Raw genomic sequence first — 27,761 nt, 5'->3', positions numbered from 1 at the left:
TGAAAATGTGGCTGATGAGTGGAACAATCTGAGCACTTGGCTAGTGGCTCAAGTTCCGATTATGATGCAGCTCCTGCATGCAGAGGGCAGTCAGAGGATTGAGGCAGCAAAGCAAAGGCTTGCTAGAAGGGTGGCTCTTCATGAACTAGAACAGAGAAATAAGCTTCTTGAAGCTATTGAAGAAACCAAGAGAAAGAAAGAACAGGCAGAAGAAGCTGCACGTCTAGCAGCAGCTCAGGCTGAACAAGCCAGACTTGAGGCAGAGCGTCTTGAAGCTGAGGCTGAGGCTGAGGCAGAGCGACTTGCACCAGTTATATTTACTCCTTCTGCTTCTGCTTCCATTCCAGATCCTCAAGCGGCTCAGAATGTTCCTTCCAGCTCTACTCAGACAAGCTCATCCAGACTCGACATCATGGAACAACGTCTTGACACTCATGAATCCATGCTGATTGAGATGAAGCAAATGATGATGGAACTTCTGCGACGCACTGACAAACCTTAGTTTAGGATCTCTTTTTTTTTCCTTCTTTTTATTTAACGTTATTTTATTCAAACTCTGTTTATTTTTATTTACTTATTCTATTCTATTCGTTTGTGATTATATATGCATATTCTTATATATATTTATGTCACAAATGTTTGCAAAAATCGCGTTTTATTCATAATTCTGTGTTTACATCATTTTTTTTTTTTTTTACATCATATAAATCTAGAATGGAGGATCCCTCCTCATTCTTCTGCACTCCTGGCGCTGCTCTGACCTATCCTTCTCCAGACGCTCCAGTACATGCTGGATGTTGTTGAGTCTGACCTTTAGCTCATCCTTCTCCAGAATCTCTTCTGAAGTTCCGAGCTTCTCTTCCAAACTCTCTTTCTCCTCCAGCAGCTTGAGTTCAAGCCGGCTGAGTTCTTGCACCTCCTCCACGAAGGCAAGAAATTCCTTCAGGTCTCTCTCCAACTCTGGACGCAGGTCCTCTTCCAGCAGTGTCCGTGTCAGCTCCGCGATGGTAGTTGCACCCTCTGGATGCCTGATGTTCAGGAATAAGTCCTCTTCAAAGGCCTTCTTCCTCAGCTCTTCTAGTGCTACGTTGTATGATGCCATTTTTCTTACTGAAAAGTATTCGAGGTGTGAAGCTTACCTTTCTCTCCAACGCTTTTTATAGGCTTCACTTTCTCTCTGAAAGTTAATGCTATTACAGTTTCTCGAGGTTAAGTTCTTGGTAACTGACCCTTCTATTTACTCCCTTGACCGGTGGTAAACGTTCATCCCTTGCATTAACTCTTCTATTTATTTTCGCCTACCTCTGATTCTTACATCGTTTTCATTTTCTTTTAAACTTAGACCTTCTCTAAGGGGGAGTACCTTGTACTTCAAGCTAAGTTTTTCACACCCCAAGCTTTTTGCTTATGACAAAAAGGGGGAGTAAACCCAGTTTTTGATGTGTAAGATGTGTCAGTGTGATTTATTTTTCTTTTGGAGATTTTAAGAGTTCCACCTTCATGACCATAGATGTGTCACTGGGCAAATACAAGGAATACATTTCACTTCTTATGAAGTGATTCTAAGTTGACTCTGATACCCAAGACTCTGATACCTTGTCCATGACTCTGATTACTTATGCGCTCTGATTACTCGATTTTCATCTATGTCATAAGTTTTTCACTCTGAACTCTTATATTTTTTAGCTCAGAATCTAGACTTTACTAACGTTTTCATCAAGTATTAGATTCAGGGGGAGCTAAGCTCAGAATCAAGCAGTGACCTGAATTCAGAATGAGCAAGATAAACTATTCACATCAGGATAAGTCTTATTCTATATCTCTAAACTCTGAGTGAATTCAGTTTAATGTTTAAGAATTGTTCATCAAAAATCTTAGTTTTGTCATCATCAAAAAGGGGGAGATTGTAAGATCAAGTTTTGATCTAGTAGTACAACTCTATGTTTTGATGATTACAAGTTAACCTTTTGATATGAACAATTGTGGTACTCTAACGTGTTTTTCTGAGTGTGCTATTTACAGGCTCTGACCTCAACTCAATCTCACACAAATCAGAAGCACTGTGCATAAAGGGTAACCCAAGCAACGCTTTCGCATTCACCATGTTCAGTATGAACAGTGGAAAAGCTTCAGAAGTTCTGAAGCTATACAAATTCTGATGTGGACTCAGTCGCTAGAAGCTCTGAAGATCCAGAAGTTCTGATAACCAAGAAACACTGAAGGTTCAGATGTTCTGATGGTGTAGAAGACTCTGAAGATCCAGAAGCTGAATAGTGGAAACTCTGAAGTCCAGAAGCAAGAAACTCTGAAGGCCATGTTCTTCCCTCTGAGTTCAGAATCAGAAGATACAATGGTCAGAGGATCTGTGCTTTCCCTCTGACTCTGATCAACCGGCTTCACAAGTTCCAATATGAAGTATTCCCCTGATCAGAAGTCTCCTAGGTTAAAAGGTCAAGTCGCTATCCAAGTACAAAAGCAAGTGTACCTTCCTGACGACCTACCTAACGTTCTCAGCCACAGCAGAAGCTGGATTTTCCAGAACTGCCCTCCAACGGTAGCATTTCCCATGCAACGCTCAACCCTAATCCTTGGAGTATATATAGAGGCTGAAGATTGAAAGAAGCGGCTAGAAGAAACTACGTAGAAGCAATACACACGCGCAAGATATTCAAAATATTCTAAGCTTTCTTTCATCTGAAATTCATTGTGTTTACTATTAGCTTTTTAGAAGCAAATCTCTTGTAAACATTTCCTTGATAAACAGTTTGTTTAGTTCCTTTAGGAGATCAAGTTTGATCGGATCCTAGAGAAGACTAAGAGAGTGAATCTTAGTGGTGATTCCTTTAGGAGATCAAGGTTGATCGGATCCTAGAGAAGACTAAGAGAGTGAATCTTAGTGTGAGCTAAGTCAGTGTAATTGTTAGTCACTTGTAGGTTTCAAGTGCAGTTGTAACTCTTACCTGATTAGTGGATTGCCTTCATTCTAAGAAGGAAGAAATCACCTTAACGGGTGGACTGGATTAGCTTGAGGGATTTATCAAGTGAACCAGGATAAAATACTTGTGTGCTTTTCTATCTCTTATCTTTAGCACTTAAGTTCTCGAAAGATTTGTCAAAATCTTTAAGGTGGAAGTTTTGTTCTGAAAACGTTATTCAAACCCCCCCTTTCTACCGTTTTTCATACCTTCAGCATTCATGTAAAGAGTGGCACCAATCTTGCATTCTTAAACTTAAAAGGAGCAGAGAAAATTGACCTTGAAATGGGGGGAAAGGTAAAAACAATAAGTCAAAGTAGAAATGTTGATATTTCAACCATTTTCTTCCCATTCTGAAAAAAATAAAACAGGCACTTGTTTTGGTATTTTCTTGCGCCTAATGATATATCATGTCAATCAGCACAAAGCTGTCAAATTCTTAGATAATGTGTATAAATTGAGAAGGTCCATGATATGTATCTATGGAAGGTACCCCGAATTTTGAAAGGCTTTTCCGTTGAAACCAGCAACTCTTTACCTGCTAATGTAAAAATCAGTAGATGCTGCCTTGTCCACATGGACTGTAATCCTTTCAACTCTTTGAGGCAATGAATTTTGGGATCACATCCCCTGGCATCAGCACAGGCAAGCTCTTAGTTCTGCTTCATCATCTGCTTACCATAATTAATACAATCAAATCTCATTAGTCTTGCCTCAACATATATAGAGATTCATTTACCAAAAAATAGGTCATATATATTTAGAACCATTAGATATGCTTCCTATGAATTCAGTTAAGTGTATATAAGCTTCCGAAGCTTAGGACGATGTCACTCTGACTGAAAAGCTTTGGATGCAGATGATGGAGAGACAGTGCAACTAAAGGAAGGAAATACATTCACTCTGATCAAGTTTGCTGGTTTTTAACACACACTCAAAAAGTCCTCATAGAGTAATTGAAGCATAGTTACCATTACTCACTTGATCCTGATTATTGGGAAAAGTCAGCACTAGTAGAAATAAATGGATTAATGCCATGACTTACGACATGATATATATAATGATATAAATGAAAGCAGCTGGTTAAAATCAATACCCATCAGGTAAATAAGTCAGATTATATTGTAAACAACAAAGTTCAACTAGTGACAACATCAATTAGTTATTGTAATCTGCAGGTTTCTACAGATAATTGCTGATATCTTGAGCCAATCATCCTGATAATTATTAGACAAGTCACATATGGATGGTTGGTTAACTAAATGCCGAACTTGACAGTAGAAGATTCCAATTGTGCTAACTGCTAACTAATCATGATTCATGAAGTAAACCACCCCCAATACAATCCCATTTGCAACAAAGCCAGTGAAACACTTGCCAAAATCTGGGCATGTGCATACTTGGTCATATATTTGGATGTCTTTCGAGGCTTGTTAAGATAAGAGAAATGAGAAAGATATTGAAAACAGAGAGATAGTTGAAACAAACTGTATCTCATATTCTGAATCTGTGTTTACAATAAGATGCTCTTATATAGATGAGCAATACAAGTAGCTTGCAAGAGAAGCTATACAAACTAACTATTTTGTATGAAAACAGAAAACTAACTACCAGCTAGCATAACATTGGCTGACAGTAGTTATAACAAAATTATAATTAATGAACTGAAACTAACAACACAAACATTCCCGCTCAAACTCAAGATGGGTTGACAAGTGAAAACTTGTTAACCACATTGAGTTTGTCTCTCAATGAGTTGAAGCGTAATTAAAGAGTGCTTTGGTGAAGATATTAACCCTTTGATCCAGTGAAGGTATATGATGAACAATTAGACTATTGTTGAAGACCTTTTCCCTAATAAATAAATCATCCAACTCCATATGTTTGGTTCATGCACCTGACTCTGCCAATCTATGTTCCTCTTTCCTCCTCAGCTATATTTCCTCAAACCATTTCTTTATTGAGATACTTTTCAGTGGTATGATCTGTTTCTAATGCCAAATGAACTAGCGTGCATGTAGTTGTCACCCTGAGATTGAGCGAAAAAGAATACATTTACATTTCTTTCTGAAACAACTGTTGAAATTCAACTCAGATGCATGGCTTGTTGCAGTCATATCCACGATTGATAAAAAGAAGAGAACAAGTAAACTAGTCATGAAGAAGAAGAAAAAAAGACCAACGATAGGTACAATATTAAAATGATTCTAGTAACACATGACCTTTTTTCATGACTAAAGTGTGAGTCCATTGTGCAATCCATCTTCCTTTGTAAATAAATAAGCAAAGATAGGGCAATCATAAAAATTACAAATAACATAATGTGTAACTAAAAGCATCTTAAATACCTAGTTTTACTATTCCAATAGACCTCTTGCCATCATTTCACGTAGAAGTTTCTCTGCCTTATAATTCTCACCCTTCTCAAATAGAGCACGAATGATTGTTTCGAAAGTTATAGCATCAGGCATGCAACCGTTGTCTTCCATTTTAGACAGCAAGGTCAATGCTTCATCAAACAAACCCTCTTTACAAAGCCCATTGATCATAATAGTATATGTTCGGACAGTTACCGGATAGCCTTTAGTTAAAAGATCCTGAATAACCTCTTGTGCATTCTTAAGTCTTCCTTCTTCGCATAGTCCATCCATAAGTATATTGTATGTGCGCACATCTGGCTGAATACCCTGATCCCTAATTTTCTTGATTAAAGCAATTGCCTTGTCAACATGATGACTTTTGCATAAAGCATCCAATAAAGAATTGTAGGTGATAATATCGGCTGGTTGACCTTTAACGTGCATCTCATCAACAAGCTCCCAAGCATGAGAGATTCTCCTTGATTTGCATAAACCGTCAATAAGAGAATTGAAAGTCACAGTATTAGGAACAATATTTTTGCAGTCCATTTCTGCAAAGAGATTCAAAGCTTCATCAACCATTTTAATCTTGCATAATCCATTAATCATGGTATTGTAGCTTTGAACATTAGGAGTAACTCCCCTTTGAGGCATGGAGTTTAATATGTATTTGGCCTTGTTCACTTCACTAACTAGGCAATACCCATCCATTAAAGAAGTATAAGTAACAACATTAGGTTTCACACCTTGTTTCATCATGACAGCTAACACATTTGTAGCCTCTTTCACCTTTCCTTCCTTGCAAAAAGCGTCGACCAATATATTATAAGTATAAACGTCCGGGTTGATGTTTTTTGTCACCATTTCATCTAACAAAGCAATTGCTTCTTTCAATTGACCCACAATGCAAAAGCCATATATTAAGGAATTGAAAGTGACAACACTAGGTAAAATTCTCATGGCAACCATTTCCGAATATAAATTGAACGCATCAGTCACAAGTGTATCTTTACACAGGCTATCAATGATAGTGTTGTACATTACCACATCAGGCTTAACCAATTTCCCTTCAATCTTTCGCAGCAACTGCAGTGAAGCTCTTGTTTGTCCCATCTTACATAATCCGTTGATCAAGGTCCCGTAACTAATTTGATTCAAATGAAACCCTTGTGCTACCACATGGTCATGAAATTGCAGTGCTGTTTGAACCTGACCATTAAGACAGAGACCTTTGATAAGTGTAGTGAAGGTGATGGTGTTTGGCTGATAACCTTTCTTGAGAATTTTGGCCAGCACAGAAAAAGCGGAAGTGATTTGAGCTTGATGGCAGTAACAATTGATCAAGATGTTGAGAGTGACAATATCAGGCGTAATTCCAGTGAACTCCAATTGGTGAGAAAGTGAAATTGCAGTGGAGTAATGCTTCATCTTCACAAGGGAAGTTAAAATCTTACCAAACTCGATGATGGGTGGGGTAGGACTCATTCGTAGCAAGCGATTGAAGATGGAGACAACGTCATCAACATTGTGAATCGAAGGAGGAAGAGAGTGAGAGTGAGAATGAAAAGAAACAAAAGGAAAGTTGTTCAATCTCAAAAATCGCAACGACATTGCAGGTCTCTGTCTCTGGAACAGGGACCGCATAACTTGATTCTGGAGCTATTACACGGTGATGGGCTTGAAATTGAAAAGTCTTCCCATTCTCACTGATTTTTAAAATATGAAATATTACAAAAGAGGTTTCTATTTTATTTTGAGATCAATTGTTAGAATCTTTTTATTACCTAATCAAATATAAAATTTATGTAAACCTCTTTTTAATTTTCCTTTTTTTTTACAGTAGCAGTTTTGCTCGTCAAAGAGGGAGCGTGTGATTCTTGTCGTTTGAACTTATGGAGTCTCCTCCGCAGGCTGCCATCCTTTTGTTAGCGGATGACTACCGTGATACCTTGTTCATGAGGCGTTAGTGTTGTAGTCTTGTTTTTTTTTTTTTCTATACCCTTTTAAGCATTGATGTAAAAACAAAAATCGGTTTCATGATTTTTCATTATTCACTCACCTAATAGATGTATTTTTTTTTAAAGAACCTAATAGATGTATTTTAAAATTGTTGATATGTTTCATGTACATTGAAAAGTTTAATTTGGTAAGATCCCATTTTATTTTTCTATGGTTACAATTATATGTGCTCTTTTATTATGATATTATTTTAGATTTCAATAGATTCAATGTTTTAACCTATGAATCTTGGTATTTTGTGGAGAAAACTACACTCTGCTCTACCTGCGGCTGAAAGATGAACGGGCATCGACAATGGAGCACGAAGAACCCTTCTCTCTTTCGCAATCTCCCTGAGGATTTGATTCCACAGATTCTGGTGAGGCTTCCGGTTCGATCTCTGCTCCGCTTCAAATCGGTGTGCAAATCATGGCGGTCTCTGATTTCCGATCCCAAATTCGGTAAATCCCATTTTGACCTAGCTGCTTCACCCACCCACCGATGTCTTACATTAGCTCATGGTTCTGAAATTGAGTCCATAGATGTAGATGCATCACTTCAAAATTCTGAGTCTTCTGTAGTAAACCTCAAATTTCCGCCTTCACTATCACGCCCTTACAACCCTGTTGAGTTCTTTGGTTCTTGTAGAGGGTTTGTACTTGTAGCCTATGATCAAGATGATGTTGTTGTATGGAATCCATCAACCGGTGACCGGAGAAGAATCGCAGGCATTGGAGACTCGTTTTACAGTGCACATGGGTTTGGGTATGACAAATCAACAGATGACTACTTGATTGTTATTATTAATTTGATTCCTTTCGACGACTATTGCGATTATGACGATCCAGACATTATAGCTGCTTACCCTAATCACATTTCAATTTATTCCTTGAAAACTAATTCCTGGGTTTTCCAGGAGGGTCCTAATGTTAGGTATGTGGATTTGGAGTATTGTGAATTCTTAGTTGGGTGCTTGTTGAACGAGGCCCTGCATTGGTTGGTTATCTCGTCTGAAACCAAACGTCATGTCATTATTGCCTTTGATTTGGTAGATAGGAGTTTGTCCGAGATTCCTTTGACGCCAGTTTTAGCCAGGAAATTAAAACATAGAGAGTATCATTTACGGGTCATGGGAGGATGTCTCAGCTTATGTTACCCGGGTGACTTGGCTTCAGGGACTGAGATTTGGATGATGAAAGAATATAAAGTGCAGTCATCTTGGACTAAGTTATTTGTTTTTCGTATTTCTAACAATCCCTACGATGTTGTTTTTTATCCAATATGTTTCACCAAACTTGGTGAAATTTTTGGTTCAAATGGCCGCGGAAGATTAATGATATTTAATGACAAAGAACGTCGACCTGATCAGTACACATTTGTGCCCAAACCCCATAAAACTTTTACGTATAGAGAGCGTTTGCTACATTGTGGTATGTATAGAGAGACTTTACTATCGTTCCCTGATGACTTTGAGGAAGCAAGTGAAGATGACAAGCTGAAGTTTTCCAGGGAGAAAGCAAGTGAAGATGACAAATAGTAACTGACCATAAGAATTAGTGTATGTAGTTCTTCAATCTTTTTCGCCATTTTATTACTATTTATCGTGCATAACGAAAATTGAGAAGTCATATGCAGATTCGTTTGCCTTGCTTGATGATTTTTAGGAGTGAAATAAGTGATTTATACACCAGTCATGGATAAAATTAGTTTGCTTTGCTTTATGATATGTAACAATACAATGACAGCAGTACAATATTTGCATATCTTTATATTCTCTTGACACTATATCTTTCATCTGTTTTTAGTATTATTCTTTTGCTTTTTTCTTTCATAGAAAGGTTGACTGTGGCGTAACTAACTTATGAAATGGCTCTTATTTTACAGATATCTTGTCTATAGGCTTCTACAAAAATTTAGATTTAATAACAATGCCAGGAAAAAAAGTTGTAATGCATTTAACCAGGTGCTCACAGCTAGTGATGCAGAACAAAGTAATGTTGGGAATAAGGAGAAGAAAACCTGAAAAGATAGAGGGATAGGAGGGGAATTTGGAGAATAGGGTGAGGGAGAAGGGATGAGGGAAATATTCAGACTGTATAGCAGTTCTTAACTAGCCAACCCCCCGGTCTGTCCTGATACATACCCAATATGATAACCTAGTAATTTTAATTGGATATAGATACTGATTTATTAGAGAAGATACTAATAAATGCCCTACTTTTAATAAATTACTGAACACTGCAAATTTGTAGTTATGGAATGTGTTTTGGGAGATATTAGATGCAAATATAGTTGTGGAGGGATAAACTGATAGGTACTAGCATTCGAGAGACTCAGAACTCTCCACAAATCTTCTCAATGCTAGTGATACCATCGCTAAAGCTTCTTCCTATTATTTATAGCCTCTACTCACTCCCTTTAGCTAACTAATTACTAACCATTCCACTAACTAACCATAACAAATTTCAGATAGTTCGGAAATTATTCATAGAATTACAACTATAAGATCTCCCATTCCATGAGATTAGGAAATTATTCATACGTTGAGTTGGTTGTGAGTTAAGATTTGATTACTGTGGCATTTGGACGCACAGAAATAGATGGTTATGACCTGCTTAAGTTGCTATGCCTTGTAGTTGACCTAGGAGCTCAACTAATGGTGCTTGCATTCTGGATAATTGATTAGAAATCCAGATGGTTTCTAACCTTTTTGAAACCTCAAAGACAATAAAGTAATCCAATTTTAATTTTACTTTTTTTGGTCTGCTTATGCTTTTTATGTCTATGATAGGTACTTGGAGTTAGTCGGTTAGTAGAGGGGTTAGTTTGTTAGTTGGGGGTTAGGGAGGCAAGTGCCTATAAATAAGAGTGGTCTAGAGAGGGATTAGCTATCCTGGGTATCATTTGTAATTGGGGGAAATTAGGGAGAGTCCTGGTCTCTCGAATTCCAGGGATTTGTGCAGTTTTCATGTTATTCTTTGCCATAATACTCAGTGTTTTACTTTGTTCATAGCTGGCACCCATCAGTACTGGACTCCAAGAAAGTACACAATGACATTATGAAAACACCCTTTCGATCCATAAAGTGAAACAATTTTATCATTATTCTTTCTAATTATATTGTTGACATAAAAAAAAATGGCTGTAAATAATTAAAAAAATTGTTTGAGATTCTCCTAAAACAATTTCCCACTTTTGGACCCGTTAATTTCAAGTTCATAATCCAGTCTCGTGGAAGAAATATGAGGAAAACATGTTAGTGACCTTATGTTCATTTTCTTTTATTCTTTGCTTCATAACTAATAACACTTGCATCGATTCACTCATGCATTTTTATTTTTTAGCTTCTTCTATCAGTGCCACTTGACCCACTCATTCCAATGTTTTATCATTCCTAACGTTGATGCTATGTGCAGTGATATGTGTTTAGTGAATCTTCCCTCTCAAGTTGAACAACTGTGATTAATATTTATGTAACATATGCTCCTCACTTTAAAAAAAAAACATATGCTCCTCTCTCTCTCTCATAATTTAAATATCTTACTTTTTCTTTTTCCAAATTTTGCAGGTATGAGAAAAAACTTCCGTTTGAGCTATTTCACTTGGGTGGTGATGAAGTTAATAAAAGTCAATTTGTCTGATTGTCTCGTTTCGTTCTTGCAACTTGCTAGCAAACCACTTGACGTAAAAGCTTAAGTTTTTCTTTTCTAATATATATTGATATTGATTGATATTGATATTGATGTTGATGATCCTGCATTTTCCTTCTTCATTGACAACTAATATTGTTGGTTGATTTGTGGCCCTTGGTCCTTACTCTGCTAAATTTATCGTAATAAACTACAATGAAATTTATATTCTATGTTTAGATATTACAAGGGGTTTTGATTCATCGGCACTCTTTTTTTTTCACTTATTTCTCTTTCTATTTTTTTCTTCTTTTCTATTACATTACATATCATATCTCACATTTTTCTCACTTTCTTCCTTTTTCTCTACCGTGTAAGTGGAATTCAAGTGTGAGCATATACTTATTGCTTATGAGCGATAGTTGCTAAACCTTTTGGGCTTGCTTTCTTGATAACAAATTTATTTTTTGATACATCGGAAACTAAACAAAAAACAAGAAAAACTAAGCCACTCCAAAAGTATCCCGCAACAAAAGCACTTCTAGCTCATGATCGGGGGACTCAAGCACTTGAAGACCCAGGACCCTGGAAGCCGTTTTGGCTGGCATGTCTGCGACTCTGTTCTTGTCTCTATGAACACCTCTCAAAGAGTAAATAAAATGAAAACAAGATAACATTATTGTTGTAATTGTTAACAAAATCAGGAAATGAAATTAGAAATTATATAGTATTGTCTTAAAATGAAGCACGTTGCGGGACAAGTTTCCTCATGTACATTTTTTTTTTCCAATTTTTGTCCTCATTCTGGTTTTATCTGGATGAGAGTGCTTGATAAATTCATCATCTTTTTGGTTAAGACTTGTATTCATTGCTGACACTATGATTCTTTTTAATTTTAACGTTGTCTTAATTGTAATTATATTGAAAACTTTAACTATGATTTGTTATTTTAATGTATATTTAAATTTATTTGGGAGTTCAAAACCCCAGAAAATGCTTAAGGATAAATGTGTAAAATTAAATGAGTATCGAGAGTAGGGATATATTGAAACTACCAGAGGCTCTTTGAACGGTTATGGAATGGATAATTATTTGTTGACACCTCAAAAATGAGGTGGAATGAGGTGGAGGAGGAGAGAGATAGGAAGAAATGAAAAAAGTAAGAGAGAGAAAGTATAAGATGTGATAAGTGATAAGAGGAGAGAGATAGAGATAAAAATAGGTGGAAATGAAGTGTATAAAATAGGAGGTGTGTATATATCATTGTTGGTTATGGAATATCATGGTTTCTAGAATTGAGTTCAGAAACGCTCTTCTTCATCCTTCAAATTGAACCTCTCTCACAATCACTACTCACTGGAGAAGAAAGATGAACGAGCAACGACAATGGTGCACGGAGAACCCCTCTCTATTTTCCAATCTCCCTGAAGAGTTGATTCTACATATTCTACTGAGGTTACCGGTGAGATCTCTTCTCCGCTTCAAATCGGTATGCAAATCGTGGCTGTCTTTGATTTCCGATCCCAAATTTGGTAAATCTCACTATGATATATCTGCTTCACCCACTCACCGATGTCTTACCAAAGGCAATGATTCTGAAATTGAGTCCATAGATGTAGATGCATCATCACTTCACGATGATTCTTCTGTAGTTAGCCTCAAATTTCCGCTTCCACCACCGCCCCGTGAGGGATATGTTTTTGGTCCTGACCCCCCTAGTGATGTTGAGTTCGTGGGTTCATGTAGAGGGTTTGTTCTTGTAGCTTATCCACAAGGTGATGTCATTGTATGGAATCCATCAACCGGTGTGCAGAGAAGAATTGTAGATGACCTTGATGAGATGATTGCTATGTATCCAACTGGTTTTGGGTATGACAAATCAACAGATGACTACTTGCTCGTTATTATGAACGTGATTCCTGAAGGCTATTATCCAGAGGATGTACCTGATCTTCCTACTACCATTCGCATTTTTTCCATGAAAACAAATTCCTGGTTTAACCAGGAGGGTACTTATGCTCAATATGTGGATATGGGTTGTGCTCATCTCAAAATTGGGGCCTTCTTGAACGACACACTGCACTGGTTGGTAACCTCTTATGAAACCAAACTTCATTTAATTATTGCCTTTGATTTGGTACAAAGGAGTTTTTCAGAGATTCCTTTGCCACACGTTTTAGCCAGGGAATTAGAAAATAAACATTGGTATAATTTGAGGGTCATGGGAGAATGTCTCAGCCTATGTTACCCAGGTAACATGGATTCAATGGCTGAGATTTGGATGCTGAAAGACTATAAAGTGCAGTCATCTTGGGCCAAATTATTTGTTTTTTCTACCTGTAACATTCCCCGTAATGTCATTTATCCAATATGTTTCACCAAACATGGTGAATTGTTTTGTTCATATGGCTCTGGAAGATTAATGATAGTTGATGACAAAGGGTGGCAGCTTCTTGATCAGAGCACTAAATGGCCCAAACCCCATATGATGTTTGGTGAGGAAAGAGAGTGTATGCTGCCCTGTGGTTTGTATAGAGAGAGTTTACTATCACTCACTAATGACTTTCAGGAAGCAAGTGAAGATGACCAGCTGACGATTTCCTTGGTGGGGACAAGTGAAGATGACCAATAGGCAATAGTATCTGGCAATAAGAATTAGGGTATGTAATTCTTCAATCCTTTTCACAGCTTCATTACTATTTATCATCCATAACGAAAATTGAGAAGTCATATGCAGATTTGTTTGCCTTGCTTGATGATTTTTAGGATTGAAATAAGTGATTTATATACATGTCATGGATAAAAATGAGTTTGCCTTGCTTTAGGATATACTATAACAATACAATGACAGCAGTACATTATTTGCGTATCTTTATATTTTTTTGATACTCTATTTTTCATATGTATTTAGTATTATACTTTTGCTTTTTTATTTCATAGAAAGGTTGACTGTGGTGTAACTAACTAATGAAATAGCTCTTATTTTACAGATATCACGACTATAGGCTTATGCAAAAATTTAGCTTTAATAACAATGTAATTTGCCAGGAAAAAATTTTGTACTTCATTTACTTTATGCTACCAGGTGCTCACAGCTAGTGATGCAGAGCAAAGTAAAGTTGGGAATAAAGAGAAGAATATTTGAAAATAGAGGGATAGTAGTGTAATTTGGAGAATAGGGAGAGGGAGAAGTGAAGATGGGATTATGGGAACTTGGGAAGATTCAGACTGTGTAGCAGTTCTTAACTAGCCAACCCCCCGGTTTGTCCTGATACACACGCAATATGATAGCCAAGTAATCCTAATTTGACAGAGATACTGATTTATTAGAGAAGATATTATCAAGAGCCCTACTTTTAGTAAACTACTGAACTGCGCAAATATGTAGTTACAAAATGTGTTTTGGGAGAGATTATATGCAAATACAAGTCTGGAGGGATACACTGATAGGTCCTTGCATTCGAGAGACTCAGAACTCTCCACAAGTCCTCTCGATGCTAGTGATACCATCTGTAATGCTTCTTCCTCTTATGTATAGCCTCTCCTCCCTCACTCAATCTCTACTCACTCCCTTTAAGTAACTAATTACTAACCATTCCACTAACTAACCATAACAAGTTTCAGCTAGTTCGGGTATTATTCATAGAATTACAACTTTAAGATCTCCCATTCCATGAGATTAGGAAATTATTCATAAGATGTTGAGTTGGGTGTGAGTTAAGATTTGATGACTGTGGAATTTGGACGTACAGAAATGGATGGTTATGACTTGCTTAAGTTGCTATGCCTTGTAGTTGACCTAGGAGCTCAACTAATGGTGTCGCATTCTGGATAACCGATTAGAAATCCAGATGGTTTCTAACCTTTTTGAAACCTCAAAGACAATAAAGTAATCGAATTCGAATTTTAATTTTTTGGCCCTGGTTATGCTTTTTATGTCTATGATAGGTACTTGGAGTTAGTCAGTTAGTAGAGGGGTTAGTTAGTCAGTTGGGGGTTAGGGAGGCAAGCGCCTATAAATAAGAGTGGTCTCTCGAATACCAGGGAAATTAGGGATAGTCCTGGTCTCTCAAATACCTGGGATTTGTGCAGTTTTCATGTCATTCTTTGCCATAATACTCAGTGTTTCACTTTGTTTATAGCTGGTACCCATCAGTGCTGTACTCTAAGAAAGTACACAATAACATTATTAAAACACTCTTTCAATCCATAAAGTGAAACAACTTAATTATTATTCTTTCTAATTAGTATATTGTTGACATCAAAGTACAGCGTCTGTAAATAATTACAAAAATTGTTTGAGATTCTCTTAAAACAATTTCCCTCTTTTGGAGTTGGACCTGTTAATTTCTAGTTTATAATCCAGGGTCGTGTTAGAAATATGAGGGAAACATGTTAGTGACCTTATGCTCATTTTCTTTTATTGTTTGCTTCATCGCTAATAAAACTTGCATTGATTCACTCACGCATTTTTGGCTTCTTCTGCCAGTGCTAATTAAACTTATCCTTGCAATATCTTTCAAAATGTGTTTAGTGAATCTTCCATCTCAAATTGATCAAGTGTGATTGATATTTATGTAACATATGCTCCTCTCTCTCTGTCTCTCATAATTTAAATATCTTTCTTTTTCTTTTTCTAAATTTTGCAGATATGAGAAAGAACTTCCCGTTTGAGCTATTTTACTTGGGTGGTGATGAAGTTAATACAAGTCAATTTTATTGGTTTCCTTCTTGCAACATCCTAGCTAACCACTTGACCTAAAAGCATAAGTTGTTCAATGTCTAAATTTTTTTTTTTATCAGTAGTAGAACTAAGTTGAACTCTAAAGTCATAAATGCTATATGAGGGCACTTGATGATCCTGCATTTTCCCTTCTTCATGGACAACGGGTATTGTAGGTTGATTTGTGACAGCTAGTCCTTACTCTGCTAAAGTTATCGCATGAATAAACTACAATGAAATTTATATTCTATGTTTAGATATATCAGGGGGTTATGATTCATCCCCACCCTTAATTTATTTTATTTTCACTCATTTCTCTTTCTATTTCTTTCTTCTTTTTTCTATTACACTGCATATCATATCTCACATTTCTCTCACTTTTTTTCTTTTTCTTCACCGTGTAAGTGGAATTCAAGTGTGAGCATATACTTATTGATTATGAGGGACGGTTTCTAAATCTTTAGGGCCTGCCTCTTTTGACAAAATATTTTCTGTGTGAACAATTACTTTAAAAGAGAGAATAAAATGAAAATAGGATAACATTATTGTAATTATTAGCAAAATCAGGAAATGGAATTAGAATTGTACTATATTTTTTCAAATGAAGCAGGCTTTAAAAATTTGTGGACCAAGTTTCCTTATGTACTTATTTTTTTTCCAATTTTCGTCCTCATTCTTGTTTTATCTGGATGAGAGTGCTTGATAGTCTCATCATTATTTTTGGTTAAGACTTGAGTATTCATTGCTGAAAGTATGATTCTTTTCAATTTTAACGTTGTCTAAATTCTAATTAAATTCAAAACTTTAACTATGATTTGTTTTTTTTAAACAACCTTCATACAAATTAAATGATAGAGGGCCAGAGGCCATAATATCATTCTGGATAAAAGGGCAAACCCCAATGAGGGCCTATTCCATCCACACAGAAAAATCACATGGAAAAAAAAGTTTGGGCAGACAGTCGGCCACATAGTTGCCTGAATGTCAATCAAAAGAAAAACCAACAAAATAAAAAAGAGAAGCTAAATTACGACAATCACGCCGAATGGAAACCAAGTAGGAAGAACCCCTATGCTTGTGTTTCCTAGTTTCAAAGAGCTGTAATCAATGTGTCTCAAAGCAAACTCACTGGAAACCCAACTCAGAAGCTAGGTTCATAATCCAACGGAAACCAAGAGCCTCATATTTTATTTGAAAGTCACTTTTTATCAAATAAAGAAAACTGAAATTAAGGGTGGAGGGAAAGGGAGGCGAGGGGAGGTAGCTTGAGCGTGAGATACACTGTTAGAACCTACCTCTTACCTTTTTTTTAACTTCTTTACATTTATCAAAATGATCTACTGGGCATTGAGGTATCACGAGAAACTCTTATTTCGTAGGTAGCACTTGATGTATTAATTAAGGGTGTGGCAAAGAGAAGTCATTTTAATAGGTTTAACGATGAATTTAAATACTAAGTAATGAATTCGTTCCAAAGAAAAAAAAAATTCTTCAAAAGACAGAAGTGTATATAGATTAAAAGCATAAATTTTTTATCGATTTGACTACTCCACATGTTTATTATTCAAGTGAGTTAAGATTAAGAGTAGGCAGAGGCTCTTTGAACGGCTAGATTCCTTGGGTTTCTGCAATTGAGTAGTTAAGGGTGGTGAAATGTGATTGGTGGATTCCACGGTGGTATTCAATTGAGTTTATAATGGGTCTTTTTGTTCATCGTTCAAATTGAGCTTCACTCACTGGAGAACAAAATTTTAGCGAAGAAAGATGAACGAACAACAAAAATGTAGAACGGAGAGCCCCTCTCTGTTCTCCTATCTCCCTGACGAGTTGATTCCAGCGATTTTGGTGAGGTTACCAGTTCGATCTCTACTCCGTTTCAAATCAGTGTGCAAATCGTGGCATTCTCTCATTTCCGATCCCAAATTTGGTAAATCTCACTATGACCTAGCTGCTGCACCCACCCACCGATGTCTTACAAAAGGTAATGATTCTGAAATTGAGTCCATAGATGTAGATGCAGCATCACTTCACAATTCTGAGTCATGTGTTGTAAAACTCAAATTTCCGCTTCCACCACCCCGTATAAGATATTGGGTTCATGGTCCTAACCTCCCTAGTGATGTTGAGTTTGTGGGTTCTTGTAGAGGGTTTGTTCTTGTAGCCTATCCACAGGGTGATGTTTTTGTATGGAATCCATCAACTGGAGAGCAGAGAAGAATTGCAGACGACCTTGATGAGATGATTGATTTGTATCCAATTGGTTTTGGGTATGACAGATCAGCAGATGACTACTTGCTAGTGCTTATGCAAGTGATTCATTTGAACTTTTATGATAGCTATCCAGACGAAGTAGCTAATGTGCATACTATTATTCGCCTTTTTTCCATGAAAACAAATTCCTGGTTTGATCAGGAGGGTACTTATGCTCAATATGTGGATATGGGTTCTGCTGATCTCAAAATTGCAGCCTTCTTGAATGACGCCCTGCATTGGTTGGTTACCTCTTATGAAACCAAACTTCATGTAATTATTGCCTTTCATTTGGTACAAAGGAATTTGACTGAAATTCCTTTGCCACAAGTTTTAGTTACGGAATTAAAAAAGAAATTTTGGTATTCTTTGAGGGTTATAGGAGAATGTCTCAGCCTATGTTACCCGGGTTACCCGGGTATCAAAGATTCAACGGCTGAGATTTGGATGATGAAAGACTATAAAGTGCAGACATCTTGGACTAAGTTATTTGTTTTTTCTACTTGTAACCTTCCCCGCAATGCCATTCATCCAATATGTTTCACCAAACATGGTGAATTGTTTTGTTCATACGGATCTGGAGGATTAATGATAGCTGATGACAAAGGATGGCATCTTCTTGATGAGAGCACAAAATGGCCCGAACCCCATATGGTGTTTGATGAGGATAGAGAGTGTATGCTACCCTATGGTTTGTATAGAGAGAGTTTACTGTCACTTCCCAATGACTTTCAGCAAGAAAATGAAGATGACCAACTCATGATTTCCTTGGTGGAGACAAGTGAGGATGACAAATAGTATCTGGCAATAAGAATTAAGGTATGCAATTGTTCAATCTTTTTCACCTTTTTATTACTATTTATCGTGCATAACAAAAAAATGAGAAGTTATATGTAGAACACATGATACAAGATTCTTAACCTATCTTGTACTCTCTCGTTCTTAATTGATTACATTTCTTCATAAATAAGTGTGAAACCTTAAATTGCAAGGAAATATGAGGTTTGGTGGTAGATTGGATTTATTAATTGATAGGGAAAACATTTGATGTCTAGTTTGTTGAGAATTTTGGTGGAAAATTATATAAGAAGAACAACTTAGGTCTGGGGTGAAATAACAGTTCTCAAACTAAGATCCTACAGAATTGATAATATGGTAACATTTAAAATAAACTCATTTTTTCCCGCAGGCCTTTAAGGGTGCAGGAGCGCTCTACAGAGCTATGCTTGATGTTTTGGCTTTCCTTCAAAAGATGATATTGCGAGAAGAGAGCTTAGCATTTGGAAGAGATTGTTATTTATATAATGTTAAATCATCTTGTTTCAATAGTGTTTTCGTAGTCGTGTTGGAGTCGAGGCAGGCTTCTGAACTTTATTATATTTTAAAGTATGGCTTAGGAAATCCAAGCTGGAGTTAGTACTTAGTACATGCTATTTAGCATGTTTATCCTTTTTCCTCTTAATAATGTTATTGACTTATTGCAGTTTGTTTCTCTTAGTGTCGCTTACATGATTTTCAGAATCATTGTCTACTTATTTGTCATGTGTTTAGGTACCTCATCTGACTTTTTTAAGATATTATGTTGTTACTCATTTTGACTTGAAGTTATCGTGATACTACTGTCAATCTTAATTGTCCCTATCATAACCAATAAAGTTAAGATATGAATTAATTTCGTATCTGGTCATAGCTTCATCATATATGTGCGAAGGCCAATAAGTGACAAGTTTATTTTGTGTATGAGATTTATGGGGTTGATATTTACTATTCATAGCTTGATCTTAGTGGCATATGCTCTGAACAAGCTTTATGCTTATTTTGTTAGCATTCCCATTCCATAATGGAATAGATATAAGGACATTTTAACACATGTTCACAAGTCTTTTAAGACAGTGGGAACATTTTGATGATTATTAGCGTTTGTTTTTTTCCTATATAAATAAAAATGCTTGTCTATTTTGTATATGTTGACGATGGTGGCTTACGATGATGAATTTGATATTTTCTTTGCTTGTCAATTTTCTTGCATTTTTGGTATAGTTGCTCCAAATTTGAAACTTTCAAGCATTTTCTCTAAGGAAAATAAAGACTAGCTCTTGCAATTTTGTGGTTTGGGGTTGATTTGGAGTATCTACTTTGTGTTTTGGTTTTCTATTCTATTTATGCTGAGGGTGGTGTCTGCCTTGTTATGATGAATGTGATATTTTCATTGCATGTCAAATTGCTTTATTTCTGGTATAGTTGCTTGAAATTTGAAACTTTCAAACTCACTCTAAATCTTTTACATATTATGAACCTCATAAAAGATGAGAAAATTAACCGCCAACTACTGAAAGATGAAGGAGTACCGATAAGACTTGAACTCGATACTTACTTAAGTGGAAGCAAGCATGTACTATCTGAATCAACGATCCATTAATACTTATTTTACTTAATAGTTAATATTTTTTTAACGTTACTTAATAGTTAATTGATATTTGAAAGGTTGTGGTTCGGCCGTTTTAGTCATCTAAGGTTAATCGATAAATTTTAAGCGTTGGATGTGTTAGTCTTCTATTCTCTTTCTGATTTGAAAGTAAGAGGTTCTTATGTGTCATGACACATTACGCACCTAACGTGCACCTTATGTGGAAATGAAAATGTAGATGGTCCAAAATTAGAGTGAGAAACACCTCATTCTGATATTTGTAGCTACCATATGAGAAGCTGAGAAGTCTTGTGTCATTAGATGATGAGGAAAATGGAAGTCAGAAGCCTGTGTTCCCACAGTTCAATGATAAGCCCATGTTTGGTCTTGTGGGGTTAAAAGTTGGGATTAAATTTGACACATTAGAGAGTTACTCTAAAAAGTTGTGATGGACAGGGAGTGTATAAACATTGGTAGGAAAATTAAGTGGACGAATAGTGACAATCAAAGAGTAAGAGTGTAAGATCAAGTTTTGATCTAGTAGTACAACTCTATGTTTTGATGATTACAAGTTAACCTTTTGATATGAACAATTGTGGTACTCTAACGTGTTTTTCTGAGTGTGCTATTTACAGGCTCTGACCTCAACTCAATCTCACACAAATCAGAAGCACTGTGTATAAAGGGTAACCCAAGCAACGCTTTCGCATTCACCATGTTCAGTATGAACAGTGGAAAAGCTTCAGAAGTTCTGAAGCTATACAAACTCTGATGTGGACTCAGTCGCTAGAAGCTCTGAAGATCCAGAAGTTCTGATAACCAAGAAACACTGAAGGTTCAGATGTTCTGATGGTGTAGAAGACTCTGAAGATCCAGAAGCTGAATAGTGGAAACTCTGAAGTCCAGAAGCAAGAAACTCTGAAGGCCATGTTCTTCCCTCTGAGTTCAGAATCAGAAGATACAATGGTCAGAGGATCTGTGCTTTCCCTCTGACTCTGATCAACCGGCTTCACAAGTTCCAATATGAAGTATTCCCCTGATCAGAAGTCTCCTAGGTTAAAAGGTCAAGTCGCTATCCAAGTACAAAAGCAAGTGTACCTTCCTGACGACCTACCTAACGTTCTCAGCCACAGCAGAAGCTGGATTTTCCAGAACTGCCCTCCAACGGTAGCATTTCCCATGCAACGCTCAACCCTAATCCTTGGAGTATATATAGAGGCTGAAGATTGAAAGAAGCGGCGAAGAAACTAAGAAGAAAGAAATACACACGCGCAAGACATATTCAAAATATTCTAAGCTTTCTTTCATCTGAAATTCATTGAGTTTACAATTAGCTTTTTAGAAGCAAATCTCTTGTAAACAATTCTTTGATAAACAGTTTGTTTAGTTCCTTTAGGAGATCAAGGTTGATCGGATCCTAGAGAAGACTAAGAGAGTGAATCTTAGTGTGAGCTAAGTCAGTGTAATTGTTAGTCACTTGTAGGTTTCAAGTGCAGTTGTAACTCTTACCTGATTAGTGGATTGCCTTCATTCTAAGAAGGAAGAAATCACCTTAACGGGTGGACTGGAGTAGCTTGAGTGATTTATCAAGTGAACCAGGATAAAATCCTTGTGTGCTTTTCTATCTCTTATCTTTAGCACTTAAGTTCTCGAAAGATTTGTCAAAATCTTTAAGGTGGAAGTTTTGTTCTGAAAACGTTATTCAAACCCCCCCTTTCTACCGTTTTTCATACCTTCAAAGAGCTGAGTATAACATTGTTAAATATGACTGAAAATGTTTTTGTGGTTATAGAAAGGTAACTAGGAGTTATCAAATCAAGATATATTTGTGGAGCAATCTAGATAAGTTTCCACCTCAAAATTAGACACAAACACTTTAATATGACCAAAGTCAGACAACACCACAAATAATATAACAACGGGTAAGAGTTCGATTCTCAACTATTGTAAATGAAAAAAAAAATTATTAGTCAGTTCATTGCTGCGCGCTTAGCAGTGGTGAAGGCAAGGAGTTGCTTACATATGTCGTGGCACCACCCAAAATTTTAAATTCTCTTGAAAAGAATTGGATATAGTGACAAATTAGATTATTGGCTACTGATTTTATTCATACTATTTTTTTCATCCCATTTTCACTCACATTCTTTTTTTTTACTATTCTTATCGCACTCTTTTTCTATATACCTTTTCTATTTTATCATGGTCCCCTCAATAGGGAAGACTGCCTCCGCCATTACCACTTAGTGCGATGATTGTAAGGTGATGAGTTTATCCGACGACTACCACTTAGTGCGACGGTTGTAAGGTGATGAATTTATCCAACGACTACCACCAGGTGTGAAAAGTTAAGACAAGAAAAAACTAGTTAAAAGGGATATCTATATAAACCATCAACTTAAATTCATTTTCTAGCTATAAGTGTAACTTTTACATACACCTTCAACGCAGTCATGTATAAAACAGTGACCTATATAATTTCTTGGTGAAAATTTTCAACACCACCAGTTACTGAGAAAGATGAAGGAGCAGCGACTATGGAGCACGGAGAACCCCTCTCCCTTTTCCAATCTCCCTGACGAGTTGATACCACAGATTCTGCATCACTTCGCGATGTTTCTGCTGTTGTCAAACTCAAATTTCCGCCTATGACTTTGTCTGAGATTCCTATATCACATCATTTAGCCAGGAAATTAAAGCATAAAAAGTATCATTTTCGGGTCATTGGAGAATGTCTCAGCCTATGTTACCCGGGTAGCATGAGTTCCATGGCTGAGATTTGGATGATGAAAAAATATAAAGTGCAATCATCTTGGACTAAGGTATTTGTTTTTTCTACTTATAACATTCCCTGCAATGCCTTTTCTCCAATATATCTCACCAAACATGGAGAAATTTATGGATCAAATGGTTCTGGAAGATTAATGATACTTAATGACAAAGGATGGCTGCTTGATCAGTGCACATTTCGTCCCGAACCCGATAAATTTCAATATATTAAAGCAGATTGTGGTTTGTATCGAGAGTTTACTATCACTCCCTAATGACTCTGAGGAAGCAAGTGAAGATGACCGGCTGATGCCTCAGAGTAAGCAAGTGAAGAAGACCAATAGTAACTGACAATGCGAATTAGTGTATGTAATTCTTCAACCCTTTTCACCAATTTATTACTATTTATCGTGCATAACTAAAAATGAGAATTCATATGTAGATTTGTTTACATTTCTTGATGATTTTTAGGTTTGAAATAAGTGATTTATATATCAGCCATAGATAAAAATTAGTTTTCCTTGCTTTATGATAGATATATAACAATACAATGAAATAAGTGATTTCCACAAATCCTCTCAATTGCAGTGATACCACCCATAATGCTTCTTTCTCTTATTTATTGCCTCTCCTCACTCAATCTCTATTCTCTCCTTATAACTAACTAATTACTAATCATTCCACTAACTGATGACTGTAACAAGTATCAGCTAGTTAGTAAATTATTCATAAAATTACAACTATAAGATCACCCATTCCATGAGATTAGGAAATTATTCGTAAGATGTTGCGCTGGTTGTGAGTTAAGATTTGATGAGTGTGGAGTTTGGACATATAGAAATGATTCGTTATGGCCTGCTTAAGTTGCTATGCCTTGTAGTTGACATAGGACTTAGGAGCTCAACTAATGGTGCTTTGCATTTGAATTTTACTTTTTTGGTCCTGGTTATGCTGTTTATGTCTACTGCACTCAAAGAAAGTAAATGACATTATGAAAACGCCCTTGCGATCCATATATGAAACAATTTAGTTATTACTCTTTCTAATTATGTTGTTGACATCAAAGTACAGTGGTTGTATTTAAAAATTTTGATTAAAACAATTTCCCTCATTTAGCCCCGTTGATTTCAAGTTTGTAATCCACTCGTGGAAGAATTATGAGGGAAATATGTTAGTGACCTTATGCTTTCTTCATTTTCTTTTATTGTTTTGCTTCATTACTAATAAAACTTGCATTTTTAGCTTCTTCTGCCAGTGCCACTTAACCTTGTCCTTGCAGTATCTTACTTATAATGTCATCAGTTTTATGGGTATAATTAAACTTAAAAGTTAAAACCCACTTATCCCAATGCTTTACCATCTCTTTCCTTCATGCTATGTGCACTGAAATGTGTTTAGGCAATCTTCCATCTTAATTTGATCAACCGTGATTAATATGTATGTAACATATGCTCCTCTCTCTCTCTCATAATTTAAATATCTTTCTTTTTCTAAATTTTGCAGATACGAGAAAGACTTTATTCCAGTTTAATCTATTTCACTTTGGAGGTGATGAAGTTAATACAAGTTAGTTTGGCGGGTTTCCTTCTTGCAACTCGCTAACGAACCACTTAACTTAATACCTTAAGTTGTTGAATGAGGACCTAAAAATTGTTTTTTATCATTAGTAGTACAACTTAAAGTTGATTCTAAAATGATTAATGCTGTATGAGAACTATGGATAGACCTTTAATGCTGTTGGGTAAATCTGCCACTAACTTTCTTCATTGAGATCTGGTATAGTAGGTTGATGGTAATGTGCAAATTTGTGATTTGAGAGAGATGGTCCTTACTCTGCTAAGCTAAAGTTACCGCAATGAATAAACTGCAATGAAATCTAAGTTTAGATGTTATGAGGGAGGGTTGCTGGAGCATATACTTCTCTGTGAATGTATAGTTTTTGTTTTTAATTAAGGGCATGCTTGTTTTGATAAAATATTTTCTGTGGCATCAAATCCTTGAAAAGATAAAATATAATGAAAACAAGGTAACATTATTGTAATTGTAATTAGGCTTAAATACTCGAAGGGTCTCTGAAATTGTGCCCTGTACGAAAATAAGTCTGTGATTTTTTTTTTCCCGATTCCGGATCCCTAAAATTGTTTTTTTAATCAGAATAAGTCTCTGTTCGTGTTTTAAGCCTATCTGGCATATTTTTTGCTCACTCAATATTTACACGTGGCATTTTTCTTTATTTTAAATACACATGGAATTAAAAAAAACAATTAAATGTAAATATAAAACCTTATTTACCTAATTAACCTAAATCTAATTAAACCCACAAACCATAAACCCTGAATTCCCAAATCTAATATAATCAGAACTCAACCTAAGAGAAGGAAAAGAAAGTCGAAGAAGGAGAAAGAGAAGCAGAGGTAGAAGGTGAAGGAAGGAAGCTTCGATGTTCGACGGCGGGAACGGTGGCCACAACGGCTGAGGTGAATGACGCGATGGCCCAGAACCAAAAGGCATGGAGCGGGCACGGTGGCCTGACAACGAGGATGAACAACCAGATGCGTGAATCGACCCAGAACACACGATTCAGTGCTCGATCGTCCAGCTCCTTCACCCCATGCCTAGAGAAAAGTTGTGGTTGTGGCAAACAAGTCATTATGTACAAGTCCAATTCCAAGCTTAATCCTGGAAAGTTTTTTTGGAGATGTCCTGATTGGAAGGTAAATTGGACCTGTGGTTTCTTTGAATGTCCAATTCCAAGCTTAAGCTTACAATTTCATCCTATAAATTCCCTTTGTCTACCCCTTTCAATGATCTTTTGGTATGTATTTCAGGAAAATTGGACCTGTGGTTTCTTTGAATGGGTCAAAGCTGAAGGTGAAGCTAAAAATGAGGAATCCTCGAAAGTGAATGTAGAATTGAAGATTGTTGAAGACCTTACTGAGATGATGGACAAGAAAATTGGTAAGCTGAGGGAAGAGCTACAAGGAGACATGGAGGAAATCATGCAGAGTGTGATTGGCAAGATCATGGAAGACAAGAATGAAATGAAAGACAAGAAGATTGCCAAGTTAAAGCTCAAACTGAAAAATGAGGGCTTGAAGAGCAATGTGCTGCTGGTGTTGTTAGTTTTAGGGTGTGATGTAGTTTTGGCAAAGTATTTCTAGGTTTGGTGATGTTGTGTAATGAACTTGAATGCAATGTCCCTTGTGTAATGAATGTAGCCATGAATGTAATGCAACTGTTTTTCAATAGCTCCTTATGCAATGAATGATATGTTCACTTAACGAAATGAATCAGAAATGGTTGTTGGCTGCATTACTCTCTTTTTGTTCCATTCAATAGCTTTGCTCTCTTAATTTAAGACATCAGTAGTATAAATAAAGGCAAAGGAAGCCATAAACAAATCCACCACTTGTAGTACACATAAACAACAATTTAAGAGCACATGCTTCCTGCAATACTTCCCGACTTTAACATTAAGAAACACAATTCAAGTCAAGGGTACATAGAAGACAGCAAGTACCAACAACAATACAAAACAAACCTAGCAAGTAGCAACATTAATAGAAAATAATTGTCATTAGGGCCATGCCCATTACAAAATGATATTAAGTGGTCCCCCATTAACTAAAGCAAACAATAGTCCCCACTAATACTATTACAAAAAGATAGTGGTGGTCATGTTGTCCCATGTGCCAGATTCCCTTCTTATTTCTTTGACATCCTCCTTTTATTTCCCTGTCCTTCGCTGCCAACAACTTTGACTTTTCCTCTTCTAATTGTAGATCCAGTTCCAGCATCAAAGAAGTCATTTAGAACCCAATGGCCAATCTCATTGTCACGAGCTCTCTTTGTTCCTCCTAGGCCAGACTTAGCAGCTGATCTTGTAGTGGGCTGTGATGTAGCTTTTGGTGGTTGTTTTGCACTAGCTTTTGGTGGCTGTTGTGGTTTTGGTGGAGGTGGTTGGGAAGAAGGTTTTGTTGGTTGTTGTGGTTTTGGTGGAGGTTTTGTAGGTGGCTAGGAAGAAGGTTTTGGTGGTTGTTGTGGTGTTACAACAGCTCTTGGAGGTGGCTGGGAAGAAGGTTTTGGTGCTTGTGGAGGTTTTGCAGAAACTGTTAGTGGTGGCTGTGAAGATGGTTTTGGTTTTGGTGGCGGTTGTGCAACAGCTTTTGGTGGTGGTTTAGATGTAGTTTTTTTGAGGTGCTTTTGAAGTAGTTTTTGAGGGTGCTTTATCTTTTGGCTTTGGTTTTGAAGAAGTTGCTTTTGCAGCAGCTTTTGGTGGTGGTTTAGAGGTAGTTTTTGGGGGTGCTTTTGAAGTAGTTTTTGAGGGTGCTTTGTCTTTTGGATTTGGAGTAGGTTTTGGTTGTGATGATGAAATTGCAGCAGCAGCGGCTTGATCATTTGTTCCAGCTCCAGCAGCAGGGGCTTCAACACTTGTTCCATCAATATTAATACCAAATACCTGCAAAAAGAGTAATGAGGTTAGTTACTGCAATTTGTGAATTGATTAAAAAATGCAAGTGTATATATTTTACTTGTGATAGGTTATCTGTTTCAGTTCCATTATCCTCATCAGTGTTCTCAGAGATTGGTGGTGGTAGGGGTGGTGGCAGATGGCACTTTCTCTAATTGTGCCCTTTCTGGTGGCATCTACCG

At 36.6% G+C, this 27,761-nt stretch overlaps 5 protein-coding genes across 8 annotated transcripts; 4 read left to right on the top strand and 1 right to left on the bottom strand.

Moving 5' to 3' along the window:
* Positions 1 to 4,458: 4,458 nt before the first annotated feature.
* On the bottom strand, positions 4,459 to 7,007 carry LOC130728688 (pentatricopeptide repeat-containing protein At1g12300, mitochondrial-like). Its single transcript, XM_057580231.1, has 2 exons — positions 5,324 to 7,007; positions 4,459 to 5,004 (listed from the first exon to the last, which is right to left on the bottom strand). The coding sequence occupies exon 1, from the start codon at positions 6,977 to 6,979 to the stop codon at positions 5,333 to 5,335; it is 1,647 nt and encodes a 548-aa protein (XP_057436214.1). The 5' UTR covers positions 6,980 to 7,007; the 3' UTR covers positions 4,459 to 5,004; positions 5,324 to 5,332.
* A 462-nt stretch (positions 7,008 to 7,469) lies between these two features.
* On the top strand, positions 7,470 to 11,205 carry LOC130728691 (putative F-box/kelch-repeat protein At3g17570). 2 transcript variants are annotated; one of them, XM_057580238.1, is made up of 2 exons: positions 7,470 to 8,098; positions 10,902 to 11,205. In XM_057580238.1, the coding sequence occupies exons 1-2, from the start codon at positions 7,632 to 7,634 to the stop codon at positions 10,972 to 10,974; spliced, it is 540 nt and encodes a 179-aa protein (XP_057436221.1). In that variant the 5' UTR covers positions 7,470 to 7,631; the 3' UTR covers positions 10,975 to 11,205. The 2 variants fall into 2 exon arrangements, with proteins under 2 accessions (XP_057436221.1, XP_057436220.1); XM_057580237.1 differs by having other exon boundaries at positions 7,487 to 8,891; positions 10,902 to 11,070.
* Positions 11,206 to 12,183: 978 nt separating this feature from the next.
* On the top strand, positions 12,184 to 15,993 carry LOC130728690 (F-box/kelch-repeat protein At3g06240-like). 3 transcript variants are annotated; one of them, XM_057580235.1, is made up of 3 exons: positions 12,184 to 13,551; positions 13,598 to 13,622; positions 15,612 to 15,993. In XM_057580235.1, the coding sequence occupies exons 1-2, from the start codon at positions 12,332 to 12,334 to the stop codon at positions 13,599 to 13,601; spliced, it is 1,224 nt and encodes a 407-aa protein (XP_057436218.1). In that variant the 5' UTR covers positions 12,184 to 12,331; the 3' UTR covers positions 13,602 to 13,622; positions 15,612 to 15,993. The 3 variants fall into 3 exon arrangements, with proteins under 3 accessions (XP_057436218.1, XP_057436216.1, XP_057436219.1); XM_057580236.1 differs by having other exon boundaries at positions 12,192 to 13,047; positions 13,532 to 13,622; XM_057580233.1 differs by having other exon boundaries at positions 12,188 to 13,622.
* Positions 15,994 to 17,052: 1,059 nt separating this feature from the next.
* Positions 17,053 to 19,572, top strand: LOC130728683 (F-box/kelch-repeat protein At3g23880-like). Its single transcript, XM_057580226.1, has 2 exons — positions 17,053 to 18,754; positions 19,125 to 19,572. The coding sequence occupies exon 1, from the start codon at positions 17,450 to 17,452 to the stop codon at positions 18,731 to 18,733; it is 1,284 nt and encodes a 427-aa protein (XP_057436209.1). The 5' UTR covers positions 17,053 to 17,449; the 3' UTR covers positions 18,734 to 18,754; positions 19,125 to 19,572.
* Positions 19,573 to 25,597: 6,025 nt separating this feature from the next.
* Positions 25,598 to 26,269, top strand: LOC130716826 (uncharacterized protein At4g04775-like). Its single transcript, XM_057566837.1, has 2 exons — positions 25,598 to 25,822; positions 25,937 to 26,269. Exons 1-2 carry the CDS (start codon positions 25,598 to 25,600, stop codon positions 26,267 to 26,269), a joined length of 558 nt encoding a protein of 185 aa, XP_057422820.1.
* Positions 26,270 to 27,761: the final 1,492 nt, after the last annotated feature.

This window comes from Lotus japonicus, chromosome 1 (genome assembly GCF_012489685.1).
Source record: "Lotus japonicus ecotype B-129 chromosome 1, LjGifu_v1.2".
NCBI classification, from domain to species: Eukaryota; Viridiplantae; Streptophyta; class Magnoliopsida; order Fabales; family Fabaceae; genus Lotus; species Lotus japonicus.
Note: the sequence above shows the minus strand (reverse complement) of the source record. Positions and strands in the feature narration are given on the sequence as shown.

Bases quoted from the DNA above. Each gene is read 5' to 3' on its own strand.
- LOC130728688 (XM_057580231.1), bottom strand. From the start codon at position 6,979: ATGCGGTCCCTGTTCCAGAGACAGAGACCTGCAATGTCGTTGCGATTT.
- LOC130728691 (XM_057580237.1), top strand. From the start codon at position 7,632: ATGAACGGGCATCGACAATGGAGCACGAAGAACCCTTCTCTCTTTCGC.
- LOC130728690 (XM_057580233.1), top strand. From the start codon at position 12,332: ATGAACGAGCAACGACAATGGTGCACGGAGAACCCCTCTCTATTTTCC.
- LOC130728683 (XM_057580226.1), top strand. From the start codon at position 17,450: ATGAACGAACAACAAAAATGTAGAACGGAGAGCCCCTCTCTGTTCTCC.
- LOC130716826 (XM_057566837.1), top strand. From the start codon at position 25,598: ATGGCCCAGAACCAAAAGGCATGGAGCGGGCACGGTGGCCTGACAACG. The intron at 25,823-25,936 runs GTAAATTGGACC...TATGTATTTCAG, and splicing joins GGAGATGTCCTGATTGGAAG to GAAAATTGGACCTGTGGTTT.